This window comes from Oncorhynchus mykiss, chromosome 10, assembly GCF_057628025.1.
Source record: "Oncorhynchus mykiss isolate SJ-2025 chromosome 10, ASM5762802v1, whole genome shotgun sequence".
Lineage (NCBI taxonomy): Eukaryota > Metazoa > Chordata > Actinopteri > Salmoniformes > Salmonidae > Oncorhynchus > Oncorhynchus mykiss.
In genome coordinates this window covers 83,578,412-83,595,911 of record NC_143031.1, presented here as the reverse complement: position 1 = coordinate 83,595,911, position 17,500 = coordinate 83,578,412, and the positions used below count along the sequence as shown (strand labels likewise).

At 45.2% G+C, this 17,500-nt stretch overlaps 1 protein-coding gene across 6 annotated transcripts in view; it reads right to left on the bottom strand.

Annotated features, from left to right (window-relative positions):
- Positions 1 to 17,500, bottom strand: part of LOC110516173 (regulator of G protein signaling 12) — a 151,817-nt gene that overhangs the window by 26,831 nt on the left and 107,486 nt on the right. For all 6 annotated transcript variants that reach the window (XR_016483976.1, XR_016483977.1, XM_090188173.1 and 3 more), the window contains one exon: positions 12,899 to 13,069. Coding sequence is in view for 4 of the 6 variants with exons in the window: in XM_090188173.1 (XP_090044299.1) it covers positions 12,899 to 13,069 (171 nt within the window). In the remaining 2 variants the exon portion in view is untranslated. The remainder of the gene's footprint in view (positions 1 to 12,898; positions 13,070 to 17,500) is intronic.

The window sequence follows — 17,500 nt, the reverse complement described above, 5'->3', positions numbered from 1 at the left end:
TTATAAAGGGTTTCATCATAGAACCGTGATTCTCCTTTTATAAAGGGTTTCATCATAGAACCGTGATTCTCCTTTTATAAAGGGTTTCATCATAGAACCGTGATTCCCCTAAAGGGTTTCATCATAGAACCGTGATTCTCCTTTTATAAAGGGTTTCCTCATAGAACCGTGATTCTCCTAAAGGGTTTCATCATAGAACCGTGATTCTTCTAAAGGGTTTCATCATAGAACCGTGATTCTCCTAAAGGGTTTCATCATAGAACCGTGATTCTTCTAAAGGGTTTCATCATAGAACCGTGATTCTCCTAAAGGGTTTCATCATAGAACCGTGATTCTCCTTTTATAAAGGGTTTCCTCATAGAACCGTGATTCTCCTAAAGGGTTTCATCATAGAACCGTGATTCCCCTAAAGGGTTTCATCATAGAACCGTGATTCCCCTAAAGGGTTTCATCATAGAACCGTGATTCCCCTAAAGGGTTTCATCATAGAACCGTGATTCCCCTAAAGGGTTTCATCATAGAACCGTGATTCCCCTAAAGGGTTTCATCATAGAACCGTGATTCTCCTTTTATAAAGGGTTTCCTCATAGAACCGTGATTCTCCTAAAGGGTTTCATCATAGAACCGTGATTCTTCTAAAGGGTTTCATCATAGGACCGTGATTCTCCTTTTATAAAGGGTTTCCTCATAGAACCGTGATTCCCCTAAAGGGTTTCATCGTAGAACCGTGATTCCCCTAAAGGGTTTCATCGTAGAACCGTGATTCCCCTAAAGGGTTTCATCGTAGAACCGTGGTTCTCCTAAAGGGTTTCATCATAGAACCGTGATTCCCCTTAAGGGTTTCACCATAGAACCGTGATTCTCCTAAAGGGTTTCATCATAGAACCGTGATTCCCCTTAAGGGTTTCACCATAGAACCGTGATTCCCCTAAAGGGTTTCATCATAGAACCGTGATTCCCCTAAAGGGTTTCATCGTAGAACCGTGATTCCCCTAAAGGGTTTCATCATAGAACCGTGATTCTCCTAAAGGGTTTCATCGTAGAACCGTGATTCTCCTAAAGGGTTTCATCATAGAACCGTGATTCCCCTAAAGGGTTTCATCATAGAAACGTGATTCTCCTAAAGGGTTTCATCATAGAACCGTGATTCTCCTTTTATAAAGGGTTTCATCATAGAACCGTGATTCTCCTTTTATAAAGGGTTTCCTCATAGAACCGTAATTCCCCTAAAGGGTTTCATCATAGAACCGTGATTCCCCTAAAGGGTTTCATCATAGAACCGTGATTCCCCTAAAGGGTTTCATCATAGAACCGTGATTCCCCTAAAGGGTTTCATCATAGAACCGTGATTCCCCTAAAGGGTCTCATCATAGAACCGTGATTCCCCTAAAGGGTTTCATCATAGAACCGTGATTCCCCTAAAGGGTTTCATCATAGAACCGTGATTCCCCTAAAGGGTTTCTTCATAGAACCGTGATTCTCCTTTTATAAAGGGTTTCCTCATAGAACCGTGATTCTCCTAAAGGGTTTCATCATAGAACCGTGATTCTTCTAAAGGGTTTCATTATAGAACCGTGATTCTCCTTTTATAAAGGGTTTCCTCATAGAACCGTGATTCCCCTAAAGGGTTTCATCGTAGAACCGTGATTCCCCTAAAGGGTTTCATCATAGAACCGTGATTCTCCTAAAGGGTTTCATCGTAGAACCGTGATTCCCCTAAAGGGTTTCATCATAGAACCGTGATTCCCCTAAAGGGTTTCATCATAGAAACGTGATTCTCCTAAAGGGTTTCATCATAGAACCGTGATTCTCCTTTTATAAAGGGTTTCATCATAGAACCGTGATTCTCCTTTTATAAAGGGTTTCCTCATAGAACCGTGATTCCCCTAAAGGGTTTCATCATAGAACCGTGATTCCCCTAAAGGGTTTCATCATAGAACCGTGATTCCCCTAAAGGGTTTCATCATAGAACCGTGATTCCCCTAAAGGGTTTCATCATAGAACCGTGATTCCCCTAAAGGGTTTCATCATAGAACCGTGATTCTTCTAAAGGGTTTCATCATAGAACCGTGATTCTCCTAAAGGGTTTCATCATAGAACCGTGATTCTTCTAAAGGGTTTCATCATAGAACCGTGATTCTCCTAAAGGGTTTCATCATAGAACCGTGATTCTTCTAAAGGGTTTCATCATAGAACCGTGATTCTCCTAAAGGGTTTCATCATAGAACCGTGATTCTCCTTTTATAAAGGGTTTCCTCATAGAACCGTGATTCTCCTAAAGGGTTTCATCATAGAACCGTGATTCCCCTAAAGGGTTTCATCATAGAACCGTGATTCCCCTAAAGGGTTTCCTCATAGAACCGTGATTCCCCTAAAGGGTTTCATCATAGAACCGTGATTCCCCTAAAGGGTTTCATCATAGAACCGTGATTCCCCTAAAGGGTTTCATCATAGAACCGTGATTCTCCTTTTATAAAGGGTTTCCTCATAGAACCGTGATTCTCCTAAAGGGTTTCATCATAGAACCGTGATTCTTCTAAAGGGTTTCATCATAGAACCGTGATTCTCCTTTTATAAAGGGTTTCCTCATAGAACCGTGATTCCCCTAAAGGGTTTCATCGTAGAACCGTGATTCCCCTAAAGGGTTTCATCGTAGAACCGTGATTCCCCTAAAGGGTTTCATCGTAGAACCGTGGTTCTCCTAAAGGGTTTCATCATAGAACCGTGATTCCCCTTAAGGGTTTCACCATAGAACCATGATTCTCCTAAAGGGTTTCATCATAGAACCGTGATTCCCCTTAAGGGTTTCACCATAGAACCGTGATTCCCCTAAAGGGTTTCATCATAGAACCGTGATTCCCCTAAAGGGTTTCATCGTAGAACCGTGATTCCCCTAAAGGGTTTCATCATAGAACCGTGATTCTCCTAAAGGGTTTCATCGTAGAACCGTGATTCCCCTAAAGGGTTTCATCATAGAACCGTGATTCCCCTAAAGGGTTTCATCATAGAAACGTGATTCTCCTAAAGGGTTTCATCATAGAACCGTGATTCTCCTTTTATAAAGGGTTTCATCATAGAACCGTGATTCTCCTTTTATAAAGGGTTTCCTCATAGAACCGTGATTCCCCTAAAGGGTTTCATCATAGAACCGTGATTCCCCTAAAGGGTTTCATCATAGAACCGTGATTCCCCTAAAGGGTTTCATCATAGAACCGTGATTCCCCTAAAGGGTTTCTTCATAGAACCGTGATTCTCCTTTTATAAAGGGTTTCCTCATAGAACCGTGATTCTCCTAAAGGGTTTCATCATAGAACCGTGATTCTTCTAAAGGGTTTCATTATAGAACCGTGATTCTCCTTTTATAAAGGGTTTCCTCATAGAACCGTGATTCTCCTTTTATAAAGGGTTTCCTCATAGAACCGTAATTCCCCTAAAGGGTTTCATCATAGAACCGTGATTCCCCTAAAGGGTTTCATCATAGAACCGTGATTCCCCTAAAGGGTTTCATCATAGAACCGTGATTCCCCTAAAGGGTTTCATCATAGAACCGTGATTCCCCTAAAGGGTCTCATCATAGAACCGTGATTCCCCTAAAGGGTTTCATCATAGAACCGTGATTCCCCTAAAGGGTTTCATCATAGAACCGTGATTCCCCTAAAGGGTTTCATCATAGAACCGTGATTCCCCTAAAGGGTTTCATCATAGAACCGTGATTCTTCTAAAGGGTTTCATCATAGAACCGTGATTCTCCTAAAGGGTTTCATCATAGAACCGTGATTCTTCTAAAGGGTTTCATCATAGAACCGTGATTCTCCTAAAGGGTTTCATCATAGAACCGTGATTCTTCTAAAGGGTTTCATCATAGAACCGTGATTCTCCTAAAGGGTTTCATCATAGAACCGTGATTCTCCTTTTATAAAGGGTTTCCTCATAGAACCGTGATTCTCCTAAAGGGTTTCATCATAGAACCGTGATTCCCCTAAAGGGTTTCATCATAGAACCGTGATTCCCCTAAAGGGTTTCCTCATAGAACCGTGATTCTCCTTTTATAAAGGGTTTCATCATAGAACCGTGATTCTCCTTTTATAAAGGGTTTCCTCATAGAACCGTAATTCCCCTAAAGGGTTTCATCATAGAACCGTGATTCCCCTAAAGGGTTTCATCATAGAACCGTGATTCCCCTAAAGGGTTTCATCATAGAACCGTGATTCCCCTAAAGGGTTTCATCATAGAACCGTGATTCCCCTAAAGGGTCTCATCATAGAACCGTGATTCCCCTAAAGGGTTTCATCATAGAACCGTGATTCCCCTAAAGGGTTTCATCATAGAACCGTGATTCCCCTAAAGGGTTTCTTCATAGAACCGTGATTCTCCTTTTATAAAGGGTTTCCTCATAGAACCGTGATTCTCCTAAAGGGTTTCATCATAGAACCGTGATTCTTCTAAAGGGTTTCATTATAGAACCGTGATTCTCCTTTTATAAAGGGTTTCCTCATAGAACCGTGATTCCCCTAAAGGGTTTCATCGTAGAACCGTGATTCCCCTAAAGGGTTTCATCATAGAACCGTGATTCTCCTAAAGGGTTTCATCGTAGAACCGTGATTCCCCTAAAGGGTTTCATCATAGAACCGTGATTCCCCTAAAGGGTTTCATCATAGAAACGTGATTCTCCTAAAGGGTTTCATCATAGAACCGTGATTCTCCTTTTATAAAGGGTTTCATCATAGAACCGTGATTCTCCTTTTATAAAGGGTTTCCTCATAGAACCGTGATTCCCCTAAAGGGTTTCATCATAGAACCGTGATTCCCCTAAAGGGTTTCATCATAGAACCGTGATTCCCCTAAAGGGTTTCATCATAGAACCGTGATTCCCCTAAAGGGTTTCATCATAGAACCGTGATTCCCCTAAAGGGTTTCATCATAGAACCGTGATTCTTCTAAAGGGTTTCATCATAGAACCGTGATTCTCCTAAAGGGTTTCATCATAGAACCGTGATTCTTCTAAAGGGTTTCATCATAGAACCGTGATTCTTCTAAAGGGTTTCATCATAGAACCGTGATTCTCCTAAAGGGTTTCATCATAGAACCGTGATTCTTCTAAAGGGTTTCATCATAGAACCGTGATTCTCCTAAAGGGTTTCATCATAGAACCGTGATTCTCCTTTTATAAAGGGTTTCCTCATAGAACCGTGATTCTCCTAAAGGGTTTCATCATAGAACCGTGATTCCCCTAAAGGGTTTCATCATAGAACCGTGATTCCCCTAAAGGGTTTCCTCATAGAACCGTGATTCCCCTAAAGGGTTTCATCATAGAACCGTGATTCCCCTAAAGGGTTTCATCATAGAACCGTGATTCCCCTAAAGGGTTTCATCATAGAACCGTGATTCTCCTTTTATAAAGGGTTTCCTCATAGAACCGTGATTCTCCTAAAGGGTTTCATCATAGAACCGTGATTCTTCTAAAGGGTTTCATCATAGAACCGTGATTCTCCTTTTATAAAGGGTTTCCTCATAGAACCGTGATTCCCCTAAAGGGTTTCATCGTAGAACCGTGATTCCCCTAAAGGGTTTCATCGTAGAACCGTGATTCCCCTAAAGGGTTTCATCGTAGAACCGTGGTTCTCCTAAAGGGTTTCATCATAGAACCGTGATTCCCCTTAAGGGTTTCACCATAGAACCATGATTCTCCTAAAGGGTTTCATCATAGAACTGTGATTCCCCTTAAGGGTTTCACCATAGAACCGTGATTCCCCTAAAGGGTTTCATCATAGAACCGTGATTCCCCTAAAGGGTTTCATCGTAGAACCGTGATTCCCCTAAAGGGTTTCATCATAGAACCGTGATTCTCCTAAAGGGTTTCATCGTAGAACCGTGATTCCCCTAAAGGGTTTCATCATAGAACCGTGATTCCCCTAAAGGGTTTCATCATAGAAACGTGATTCTCCTAAAGGGTTTCATCATAGAACCGTGATTCTCCTTTTATAAAGGGTTTCATCATAGAACCGTGATTCTCCTTTTATAAAGGGTTTCCTCATAGAACCGTGATTCCCCTAAAGGGTTTCATCATAGAACCGTGATTCCCCTAAAGGGTTTCATCATAGAACCGTGATTCCCCTAAAGGGTTTCATCATAGAACCGTGATTCCCCTAAAGGGTTTCTTCATAGAACCGTGATTCTCCTTTTATAAAGGGTTTCCTCATAGAACCGTGATTCTCCTAAAGGGTTTCATCATAGAACCGTGATTCTTCTAAAGGGTTTCATTATAGAACCGTGATTCTCCTTTTATAAAGGGTTTCCTCATAGAACCGTGATTCTCCTTTTATAAAGGGTTTCCTCATAGAACCGTAATTCCCCTAAAGGGTTTCATCATAGAACCGTGATTCCCCTAAAGGGTTTCATCATAGAACCGTGATTCCCCTAAAGGGTTTCATCATAGAACCGTGATTCCCCTAAAGGGTTTCATCATAGAACCGTGATTCCCCTAAAGGGTCTCATCATAGAACCGTGATTCCCCTAAAGGGTTTCATCATAGAACCGTGATTCCCCTAAAGGGTTTCATCATAGAACCGTGATTCCCCTAAAGGGTTTCATCATAGAACCGTGATTCCCCTAAAGGGTTTCATCATAGAACCGTGATTCTTCTAAAGGGTTTCATCATAGAACCGTGATTCTCCTAAAGGGTTTCATCATAGAACCGTGATTCTTCTAAAGGGTTTCATCATAGAACCGTGATTCTCCTAAAGGGTTTCATCATAGAACCGTGATTCTTCTAAAGGGTTTCATCATAGAACCGTGATTCTCCTAAAGGGTTTCATCATAGAACCGTGATTCTCCTTTTATAAAGGGTTTCCTCATAGAACCGTGATTCTCCTAAAGGGTTTCATCATAGAACCGTGATTCCCCTAAAGGGTTTCATCATAGAACCGTGATTCCCCTAAAGGGTTTCCTCATAGAACCGTGATTCTCCTTTTATAAAGGGTTTCATCATAGAACCGTGATTCTCCTTTTATAAAGGGTTTCCTCATAGAACCGTAATTCCCCTAAAGGGTTTCATCATAGAACCGTGATTCCCCTAAAGGGTTTCATCATAGAACCGTGATTCCCCTAAAGGGTTTCATCATAGAACCGTGATTCCCCTAAAGGGTTTCATCATAGAACCGTGATTCCCCTAAAGGGTCTCATCATAGAACCGTGATTCCCCTAAAGGGTTTCATCATAGAACCGTGATTCCCCTAAAGGGTTTCATCATAGAACCGTGATTCCCCTAAAGGGTTTCTTCATAGAACCGTGATTCTCCTTTTATAAAGGGTTTCCTCATAGAACCGTGATTCTCCTAAAGGGTTTCATCATAGAACCGTGATTCTTCTAAAGGGTTTCATTATAGAACCGTGATTCTCCTTTTATAAAGGGTTTCCTCATAGAACCGTGATTCCCCTAAAGGGTTTCATCGTAGAACCGTGATTCCCCTAAAGGGTTTCATCATAGAACCGTGATTCTCCTAAAGGGTTTCATCGTAGAACCGTGATTCCCCTAAAGGGTTTCATCATAGAACCGTGATTCCCCTAAAGGGTTTCATCATAGAAACGTGATTCTCCTAAAGGGTTTCATCATAGAACCGTGATTCTCCTTTTATAAAGGGTTTCATCATAGAACCGTGATTCTCCTTTTATAAAGGGTTTCCTCATAGAACCGTGATTCCCCTAAAGGGTTTCATCATAGAACCGTGATTCCCCTAAAGGGTTTCATCATAGAACCGTGATTCCCCTAAAGGGTTTCATCATAGAACTGTGATTCCCCTAAAGGGTTTCATCATAGAACCGTGATTCCCCTAAAGGGTTTCATCATAGAACCGTGATTCTTCTAAAGGGTTTCATCATAGAACCGTGATTCTCCTAAAGGGTTTCATCATAGAACCGTGATTCTTCTAAAGGGTTTCATCATAGAACCGTGATTCTCCTAAAGGGTTTCATCATAGAACCGTGATTCTTCTAAAGGGTTTCATCATAGAACCGTGATTCTCCTAAAGGGTTTCATCATAGAACCGTGATTCTCCTTTTATAAAGGGTTTCCTCATAGAACCGTGATTCTCCTAAAGGGTTTCATCATAGAACCGTGATTCCCCTAAAGGGTTTCATCATAGAACCGTGATTCCCCTAAAGGGTTTCCTCATAGAACCGTGATTCCCCTAAAGGGTTTCATCATAGAACCGTGATTCCCCTAAAGGGTTTCATCATAGAACCGCGATTCCCCTAAAGGGTTTCATCATAGAACCGTGATTCTCCTTTTATAAAGGGTTTCCTCATAGAACCGTGATTCTCCTAAAGGGTTTCATCATAGAACCGTGATTCTTCTAAAGGGTTTCATCATAGAACCGTGATTCTCCTTTTATAAAGGGTTTCCTCATAGAACCGTGATTCCCCTAAAGGGTTTCATCGTAGAACCGTGATTCCCCTAAAGGGTTTCATCGTAGAACCGTGATTCCCCTAAAGGGTTTCATCGTAGAACCGTGGTTCTCCTAAAGAGTTTCATCATAGAACCGTGATTCCCCTTAAGGGTTTCACCATAGAACCATGATTCTCCTAAAGGGTTTCATCATAGAACCGTGATTCCCCTTAAGGGTTTCACCATAGAACCGTGATTCCCCTAAAGGGTTTCATCATAGAACCGTGATTCCCCTAAAGGGTTTCATCGTAGAACCGTGATTCCCCTAAAGGGTTTCATCATAGAACCGTGATTCTCCTAAAGGGTTTCATCGTAGAACCGTGATTCCCCTAAAGGGTTTCATCATAGAACCGTGATTCCCCTAAAGGGTTTCATCATAGAAACGTGATTCTCCTAAAGGGTTTCATCATAGAACCGTGATTCTCCTTTTATAAAGGGTTTCATCATAGAACCGTGATTCTCCTTTTATAAAGGGTTTCCTCATAGAACCGTGATTCCCCTAAAGGGTTTCATCATAGAACCGTAATTCCCCTAAAGGGTTTCATCATAGAACCGTGATTCCCCTAAAGGGTTTCATCATAGAACCGTGATTCCCCTAAAGGGTTTCTTCATAGAACCGTGATTCTCCTTTTATAAAGGGTTTCCTCATAGAACCGTGATTCTCCTAAAGGGTTTCATCATAGAACCGTGATTCTTCTAAAGGGTTTCATTATAGAACCGTGATTCTCCTTTTATAAAGGGTTTCCTCATAGAACCGTGATTCTCCTTTTATAAAGGGTTTCCTCATAGAACCGTAATTCCCCTAAAGGGTTTCATCATAGAACCGTGATTCCCCTAAAGGGTTTCATCATAGAACCGTGATTCCCCTAAAGGGTTTCATCATAGAACCGTGATTCCCCTAAAGGGTTTCATCATAGAACCGTGATTCCCCTAAAGGGTCTCATCATAGAACCGTGATTCCCCTAAAGGGTTTCATCATAGAACCGTGATTCCCCTAAAGGGTTTCATCATAGAACCGTGATTCCCCTAAAGGGTTTCATCATAGAACCGTGATTCCCCTAAAGGGTTTCATCATAGAACCGTGATTCTTCTAAAGGGTTTCATCATAGAACCGTGATTCTCCTAAAGGGTTTCATCATAGAACCGTGATTCTTCTAAAGGGTTTCATCATAGAACCGTGATTCTCCTAAAGGGTTTCATCATAGAACCGTGATTCTTCTAAAGGGTTTCATCATAGAACCGTGATTCTCCTAAAGGGTTTCATCATAGAACCGTGATTCTCCTTTTATAAAGGGTTTCCTCATAGAACCGTGATTCTCCTAAAGGGTTTCATCATAGAACCGTGATTCCCCTAAAGGGTTTCATCATAGAACCGTGATTCCCCTAAAGGGTTTCCTCATAGAACCGTGATTCACCTAAAGGGTTTCATCATAGAACCGTGATTCCCCTAAAGGGTTTCATCATAGAACCGTGATTCCCCTAAAGGGTTTCATCATAGAACCGTGATTCTCCTTTTATAAAGGGTTTCCTCATAGAACCGTGATTCTCCTAAAGGGTTTCATCATAGAACCGTGATTCTTCTAAAGGGTTTCATCATAGAACCGTGATTCTCCTTTTATAAAGGGTTTCCTCATAGAACCGTGATTCCCCTAAAAGGTTTCATCGTAGAACCGTGATTCCCCTAAAGGGTTTCATCGTAGAACCGTGATTCCCCTAAAGGGTTTCATCGTAGAACCGTGGTTCTCCTAAAGGGTTTCATCATAGAACCGTGATTCCCCTTAAGGGTTTCACCATAGAACCGTGATTCTCCTAAAGGGTTTCATCATAGAACCGTGATTCCCCTTAAGGGTTTCACCATAGAACCGTGATTCCCCTAAAGGGTTTCATCATAGAACCGTGATTCCCCTAAAGGGTTTCATCGTAGAACCGTGATTCCCCTAAAGGGTTTCATCATAGAACCGTGATTCTCCTAAAGGGTTTCATCGTAGAACCGTGATTCCCCTAAAGGGTTTCATCATAGAACCGTGATTCCCCTAAAGGGTTTCATCATAGAAACGTGATTCTCCTAAAGGGTTTCATCATAGAACCGTGATTCTCCTTTTATAAAGGGTTTCATCATAGAACCGTGATTCTCCTTTTATAAAGGGTTTCCTCATAGAACCGTGATTCCCCTAAAGGGTTTCATCATAGAACCGTGATTCCCCTAAAGGGTTTCATCATAGAACCGTGATTCCCCTAAAGGGTTTCATCATAGAACCGTGATTCCCCTAAAGGGTTTCATCATAGAACCGTGATTCCCCTAAAGGGTTTCATCATAGAACCGTGATTCCCATAAAGGGTTTCATCATAGAACCGTGATTCCCCTAAAGGGTTTCATCATAGAACCGTGATTCCCCTAAAGGGTTTCTTCATAGAACCGTGATTCTCCTTTTATAAAGGGTTTCCTCATAGAACCGTGATTCTCCTAAAGGGTTTCATCATAGAACCGTGATTCTTCTAAAGGGTTTCATTATAGAACCGTGATTCTCCTTTTATAAAGGGTTTCCTCATAGAACCGTGATTCCCCTAAAGGGTTTCATCGTAGAACCGTGATTCCCCTAAAGGGTTTCATCATAGAACCGTGATTCTCCTAAAGGGTTTCATCGTAGAACCGTGATTCCCCTAAAGGGTTTCATCATAGAACCGTGATTCCCCTAAAGGGTTTCATCATAGAAACGTGATTCTCCTAAAGGGTTTCATCATAGAACCGTGATTCTCCTTTTATAAAGGGTTTCATCATAGAACCGTGATTCTCCTTTTATAAAGGGTTTCCTCATAGAACCGTGATTCCCCTAAAGGGTTTCATCATAGAACCGTGATTCCCCTAAAGGGTTTCATCATAGAACCGTGATTCCCCTAAAGGGTTTCATCATAGAACCGTGATTCCACTAAAGGGTTTCATCATAGAACCGTGATTCCCCTAAAGGGTTTCATCATAGAACCGTGATTCCCCTAAAGGGTTTCATCATAGAACCGTGATTCCCCTAAAGGGTTTCATCGTAGAACCGTGATTCCCCTAAAGGGTTTCATCGTAGAACCGTGATTCTCCTAAAGGGTTTCATCGTAGAACCGTGATTCCCCTAAAGGGTTTCACCATAGAACCGTGATTCCCCTAAAGGGTTTCATCGTAGAACCGTGATTCCCCTAAAGGGTTTCATCGTAGAACCGTGATTCCCCTAAAGGGTTTCATCGTAGAACCGTGGTTCTCCTAAAGGGTTTCATCATAGAACCGTGATTCCCCTTAAGGGTTTCACCATAGAACCGTGATTCTCCTAAAGGGTTTCATCATAGAACCGTGATTCCCCTTAAGGGTTTCACCATAGAACCGTGATTCCCCTAAAGGGTTTCATCATAGAACCGTGATTCCCCTAAAGGGTTTCATCGTAGAACCGTGATTCCCCTAAAGGGTTTCATCATAGAACCGTGATTCTCCTAAAGGGTTTCATCGTAGAACCGTGATTCCCCTAAAGGGTTTCATCATAGAACCGTGGTTCTCCTAAAGGGTTTCATCATAGAACCGTGATTCCCCTTAAGGGTTTCACCATAGAACCGTGATTCTCCTAAAGGGTTTCATCATAGAACCGTGATTCCCCTTAAGGGTTTCACCATAGAACCGTGATTCCCCTAAAGGGTTTCATCATAGAACCGTGATTCCCCTAAAGGGTTTCATCGTAGAACCGTGATTCCCCTAAAGGGTTTCATCATAGAACCGTGATTCTCCTAAAGGGTTTCATCGTAGAACCGTGATTCCCCTAAAGGGTTTCATCATAGAACCGTGGTTCTCCTAAAGGGTTTCATCATAGAACCGTGATTCCCCTTAAGGGTTTCACCATAGAACCGTGATTCTCCTAAAGGGTTTCATCATAGAACCGTGATTCCCCTTAAGGGTTTCACCATAGAACCGTGATTCCCCTAAAGGGTTTCATCATAGAACCGTGATTCCCCTAAAGGGTTTCATCGTAGAACCGTGATTCCCCTTAAGGGTTTCACCATAGAACCGTGATTCTCCTAAAGGGTTTCATCGTAGAACCGTGATTCCCCTAAAGGGTTTCATCATAGAACCGTGATTCCCCTAAAGGGTTTCATCATAGAACCGTGATTCCCCTAAAGGCTTTCACCATAGAACCAAGTAGAACCGTTAACTTGACATATTCATTGGGTTTTCCACAGACAGTCTGAACACATTAGTCTGCAGTTTTATACAACATGTCCAGTGTCTGATGGGAACTGACACTTTTATAGCAGACAGCAGAGGTTACTATACGTGTGTGTGTGTGTTCATGCTCCGTGTGTGTGTGTGTGTGTGTGTGTGTTCATGCTCTGTGTGAGTGTGTGTGTGTGTGTGTGTGTGTTCATGCTCTGTGTGTGTGTGTGTATGTGTTCATGCTCTGTGTGAGTGTGTGTGTGTGTGTGTTACCTTCTTGGGTGTGGATCTATCTGACCCGGTACTGTGTTTGGAGGTAGGAGAGCTGGGTATGTGGTAGGGGTCTGGTAGAGGCCTCCCCTCCACCTCCGCTAACATACATTCCTGATACAGGAGGGACTTCAGGAAGCGAGTATAGCTGTCAAACTTCATCAGGTTGAAGATCTAGAGAGGGAGGGGGGAGGGAGGGGGGAGAGTATAGCTGTCAAACTTCATCAGGTTGAAGATCTAGAGAGGGAGGGGGGGGGGGAGGGGGGAGAGTATAGCTGTCAAACTTCATCAGGTTGAAGATCTAGAGAGGGAGGGGGGAGGGAGGGGGGAGAGTATAGCTGTCAAACTTCATCAGGTTGAAGATCTAGAGAGGGAGGGGGGGGGGGAGGGGGGAGAGTATAGCTGTCAAACTTCATCAGGTTGAAGATCTAGAGAGGGAGGGGGGAGGGAGGGGGGAGAGTATAGCTGTCAAACTTCATCAGGTTGAAGATCTAGAGAGGGAGGGGGGGGGGGGGGGGGGGGGGGGGGGAGTATAGCTGTCAAACTTCATCAGGTTGAAGATCTAGAGAGGGAGGGGGGGGGGGGGGGGGGGGGGGAGTATAGCTGTCAAACTTCATCAGGTTGAAGATCTAGAGAGGGAGGGGGGAGGGAGGGGGGAGAGTATAGCTGTCAAACTTCATCAGGTTGAAGATCTAGAGAGGGAGGGGGGAGGGAGGGGGGGGAGTATAGCTGTCAAACTTCATCAGGTTGAAGATCTAGAGAGGGAGGGGGGAGGGAGGGGGGAGAGTATAGCTGTCAAACTGCATCAGGTTGAAGATCTAGAGAGGGAGGGGGGAGGGAGGGGGGAGAGTATAGCTGTCAAACTTCATCAGGTTGAAGATCTAGAGAGGGAGGGGGGAGGGGGGGGGGAGAGTATAGCTGTCAAACTTCATCAGGTTGAAGATCTAGAGAGGGAGGGGGGAGAGGGGGGAGAGTATAGCTGTCAAACTTCATCAGGTTGAAGATCTAGAGAGGGAGGGGGGGGGGGGGGGAGAGTATAGCTGTCAAACTTCATCAGGTTGAAGATCTAGAGAGGGAGGGGGGGGGGGGGGGAGAGTATAGCTGTCAAACTTCATCAGGTTGAAGATCTAGAGAGGGAGGGGGGGAGGGGGAGAGTATAGCTGTCAAACTTCATCAGGTTGAAGATCTAGAGAGGGAGGGGGGAGGGAGGGGGGAGAGTATAGCTGTCAAACTGCATCAGGTTGAAGATCTAGAGAGGGAGGGGGGAGGGAGGGGGGAGAGTATAGCTGTCAAACTGCATCAGGTTGAAGATCTAGAGAGGGAGGGGGGGGGGGGGGGAGAGTATAGCTGTCAAACTTCATCAGGTTGAAGATCTAGAGAGGGAGGGGGGAGGGAGGGGGGAGAGTATAGCTGTCAAACTGCATCAGGTTGAAGATCTAGAGAGGGAGGGGGGGGGGGGGGGAGAGTATAGCTGTCAAACTTCATCAGGTTGAAGATCTAGAGAGGGAGGGGGGAGGGAGGGGGGAGAGTATAGCTGTCAAACTGCATCAGGTTGAAGATCTAGAGAGGGAGGGGGGGGGGGGGGGGAGAGTATAGCTGTCAAACTTCATCAGGTTGAAGATCTAGAGAGGGAGGGGGGGGGGGGGGGGGGGGGAGAGTATAGCTGTCAAACTGCATCAGGTTGAAGATCTAGAGAGGGAGGGGGGAGGGAGGGGGGAGAGTATAGCTGTCAAACTTCATCAGGTTGAAGATCTAGAGAGGGAGGGGGGAGGGGGGGGGGGAGTATAGCTGTCAAACTTCATCAGGTTGAAGATCTAGAGAGGGAGGGGGGAGGGAGGGGGGAGAGTATAGCTGTCAAACTTCATCAGGTTGAAGATCTAGAGAGGGAGGGGGGAGGGAGGGGGGAGAGTATAGCTGTCAAACTTCATCAGGTTGAAGATCTAGAGAGGGAGGGGGGAGGGAGGGGGGAGAGTATAGCTGTCAAACTTCATCAGGTTGAAGATCTAGAGAGGGAGGGGGGAGGGGGGGGGGAGTATAGCTGTCAAACTTCATCAGGTTGAAGATCTAGAGAGGGAGGGGGAGGGAGGGGGGAGAGTATAGCTGTCAAACTTCATCAGGTTGAAGATCTAGAGAGGGAGGGGGGAGGGAGGGGGGAGAGTATAGCTGTCAAACTGCATCAGGTTGAAGATCTAGAGAGGGAGGGGGGAGGGGGGGGGGGAGTATAGCTGTCAAACTTCATCAGGTTGAAGATCTAGAGAGGGAGGGGGGAGGGGAGGGAGGGGGGAGAGTATAGCTGTCAAACTTCATCAGGTTGAAGATCTAGAGAGGGAGGGGGGAGGGGAGGGAGGGGGGAGAGTATAGCTGTCAAACTTCATCAGGTTGAAGATCTAGAGAGGGAGGGGGGGGGGGAGGGGGGAGAGTATAGCTGTCAAACTTCATCAGGTTGAAGATCTAGAGAGGGAGGGGGGAGGGGGGGGGGGAGTATAGCTGTCAAACTTCATCAGGTTGAAGATCTAGAGAGGGAGGGGGGAGGGAGGGGGGAGAGTATAGCTGTCAAACTTCATCAGGTTGAAGATCTAGAGAGGGAGGGGGGGGGGGAGGGGGGAGAGTATAGCTGTCAAACTTCATCAGGTTGAAGATCTAGAGAGGGAGGGGGGAGGGAGGGGGGGGAGTATAGCTGTCAAACTTCATCAGGTTGAAGATCTAGAGAGGGAGGGGGAGAGGGAGGGGGGAGAGTATAGCTGTCAAACTTCATCAGGTTGAAGATCTAGAGAGGGAGGGGGGAGGGAGGGGGGGGAGTATAGCTGTCAAACTTCATCAGGTTGAAGATCTAGAGAGGGAGGGGGAGAGGGAGGGGGGAGAGTATAGCTGTCAAACTTCATCAGGTTGAAGATCTAGAGAGGGAGGGGGGAGGGAGGGGGGAGAGTATAGCTGTCAAACTTCATCAGGTTGAAGATCTAGAGAGGGAGGGGGGGGGGGGGGAGAGTATAGCTGTCAAACTTCATCAGGTTGAAGATCTAGAGAGGGAGGGGGGGGGGGAGGGGGGAGAGTATAGCTGTCAAACTTCATCAGGTTGAAGATCTAGAGAGGGAGGGGGAGAGGGAGGGGGGAGAGTATAGCTGTCAAACTTCATCAGGTTGAAGATCTAGAGAGGGAGGGGGGAGGGAGGGGGGGGAGTATAGCTGTCAAACTTCATCAGGTTGAAGATCTAGAGAGGGAGGGGGGGGGGGGGGAGAGTATAGCTGTCAAACTTCATCAGGTTGAAGATCTAGAGAGGGAGGGGGGAGGGAGGGGGGAGAGTATAGCTGTCAAACTTCATCAGGTTGAAGATCTAGAGAGGGAGGGGGGAGGGAGGGGGGAGAGTATAGCTGTCAAACTTCATCAGGTTGAAGATCTAGAGAGGGAGGGGGAGAGGGGGGAGAGTATAGCTGTCAAACTTCATCAGGTTGAAGATCTAGAGAGGGAGGGGGAGGGAGGGGGGAGAGTATAGCTGTCAAACTTCATCAGGTTGAAGATCTAGAGAGGGAGGGGGGAGAGTATAGCTGTCAAACTTCATCAGGTTGAAGATCTAGAGAGGGAGGGGGGAGGGAGGGGGGAGAGTATAGCTGTCAAACTTCATCAGGTTGAAGATCTAGAGAGGGAGGGGGGAGGGAGGGGGGAGAGTATAGCTGTCAAACTTCATCAGGTTGAAGATCTAGAGAGGGAGGGGGGGGGGGGGGGGGAGAGTATAGCTGTCAAACTTCATCAGGTTGAAGATCTAGAGAGGGAGGGGGGAGGGAGGGGGGGGAGTATAGCTGTCAAACTTCATCAGGTTGAAGATCTAGAGAGGGAGGGGGGAGAGTATAGCTGTCAAACTTCATCAGGTTGAAGATCTAGAGAGGGAGGGGGGAGGGAGGGGGGAGAGTATAGCTGTCAAACTTCATCAGGTTGAAGATCTAGAGAGGGAGGGGGGAGGGAGGGGGGAGAGTATAGCTGTCAAACTTCATCAGGTTGAAGATCTAGAGAGGGAGGGGGGGGGGGGGGGGGAGAGTATAGCTGTCAAACTTCATCAGGTTGAAGATCTAGAGAGGGAGGGGGGAGGGAGGGGGGGGAGTATAGCTGTCAAACTGCATCAGGTTGAAGATCTAGAGAGGGAGGGGGGAGGGAGGGGGGGGAGTATAGCTGTCAAACTTCATCAGGTTGAAGATCTAGAGAGGGAGGGGGAGAGGGAGGGGGGAGAGTATAGCTGTCAAACTTCATCAGGTTGAAAATCTAGAGAGGGAGGGGGGAGGGGGGGGGGGAGTATAGCTGTCAAACTTCATCAGGTTGAAATCAACCTGTAGAAATCAGCTAACTAATGCAGTACCTTTTCTCCAACTAGCCTAGCTAACTAGCAGACGGTATCTTTTCCCCAACTAGCCTAGCTAGCTATCAGACGGTATCTTTTCTCCAGCTAGCCTAGCTAGCTAGCAGACGGTATCTTTTCTCCAACTAGCCTAGCTAGCTAGCAGACGGTATCTTTTCTCCAACTAGCCTAGCTAGCTAGCAGACGGTATCTTTTCTCCAACTAGCCTAGCTAGCTAGCAGACGGTATCTTTTCTCCAACTAGCCTAGCTAGCTAGCAGA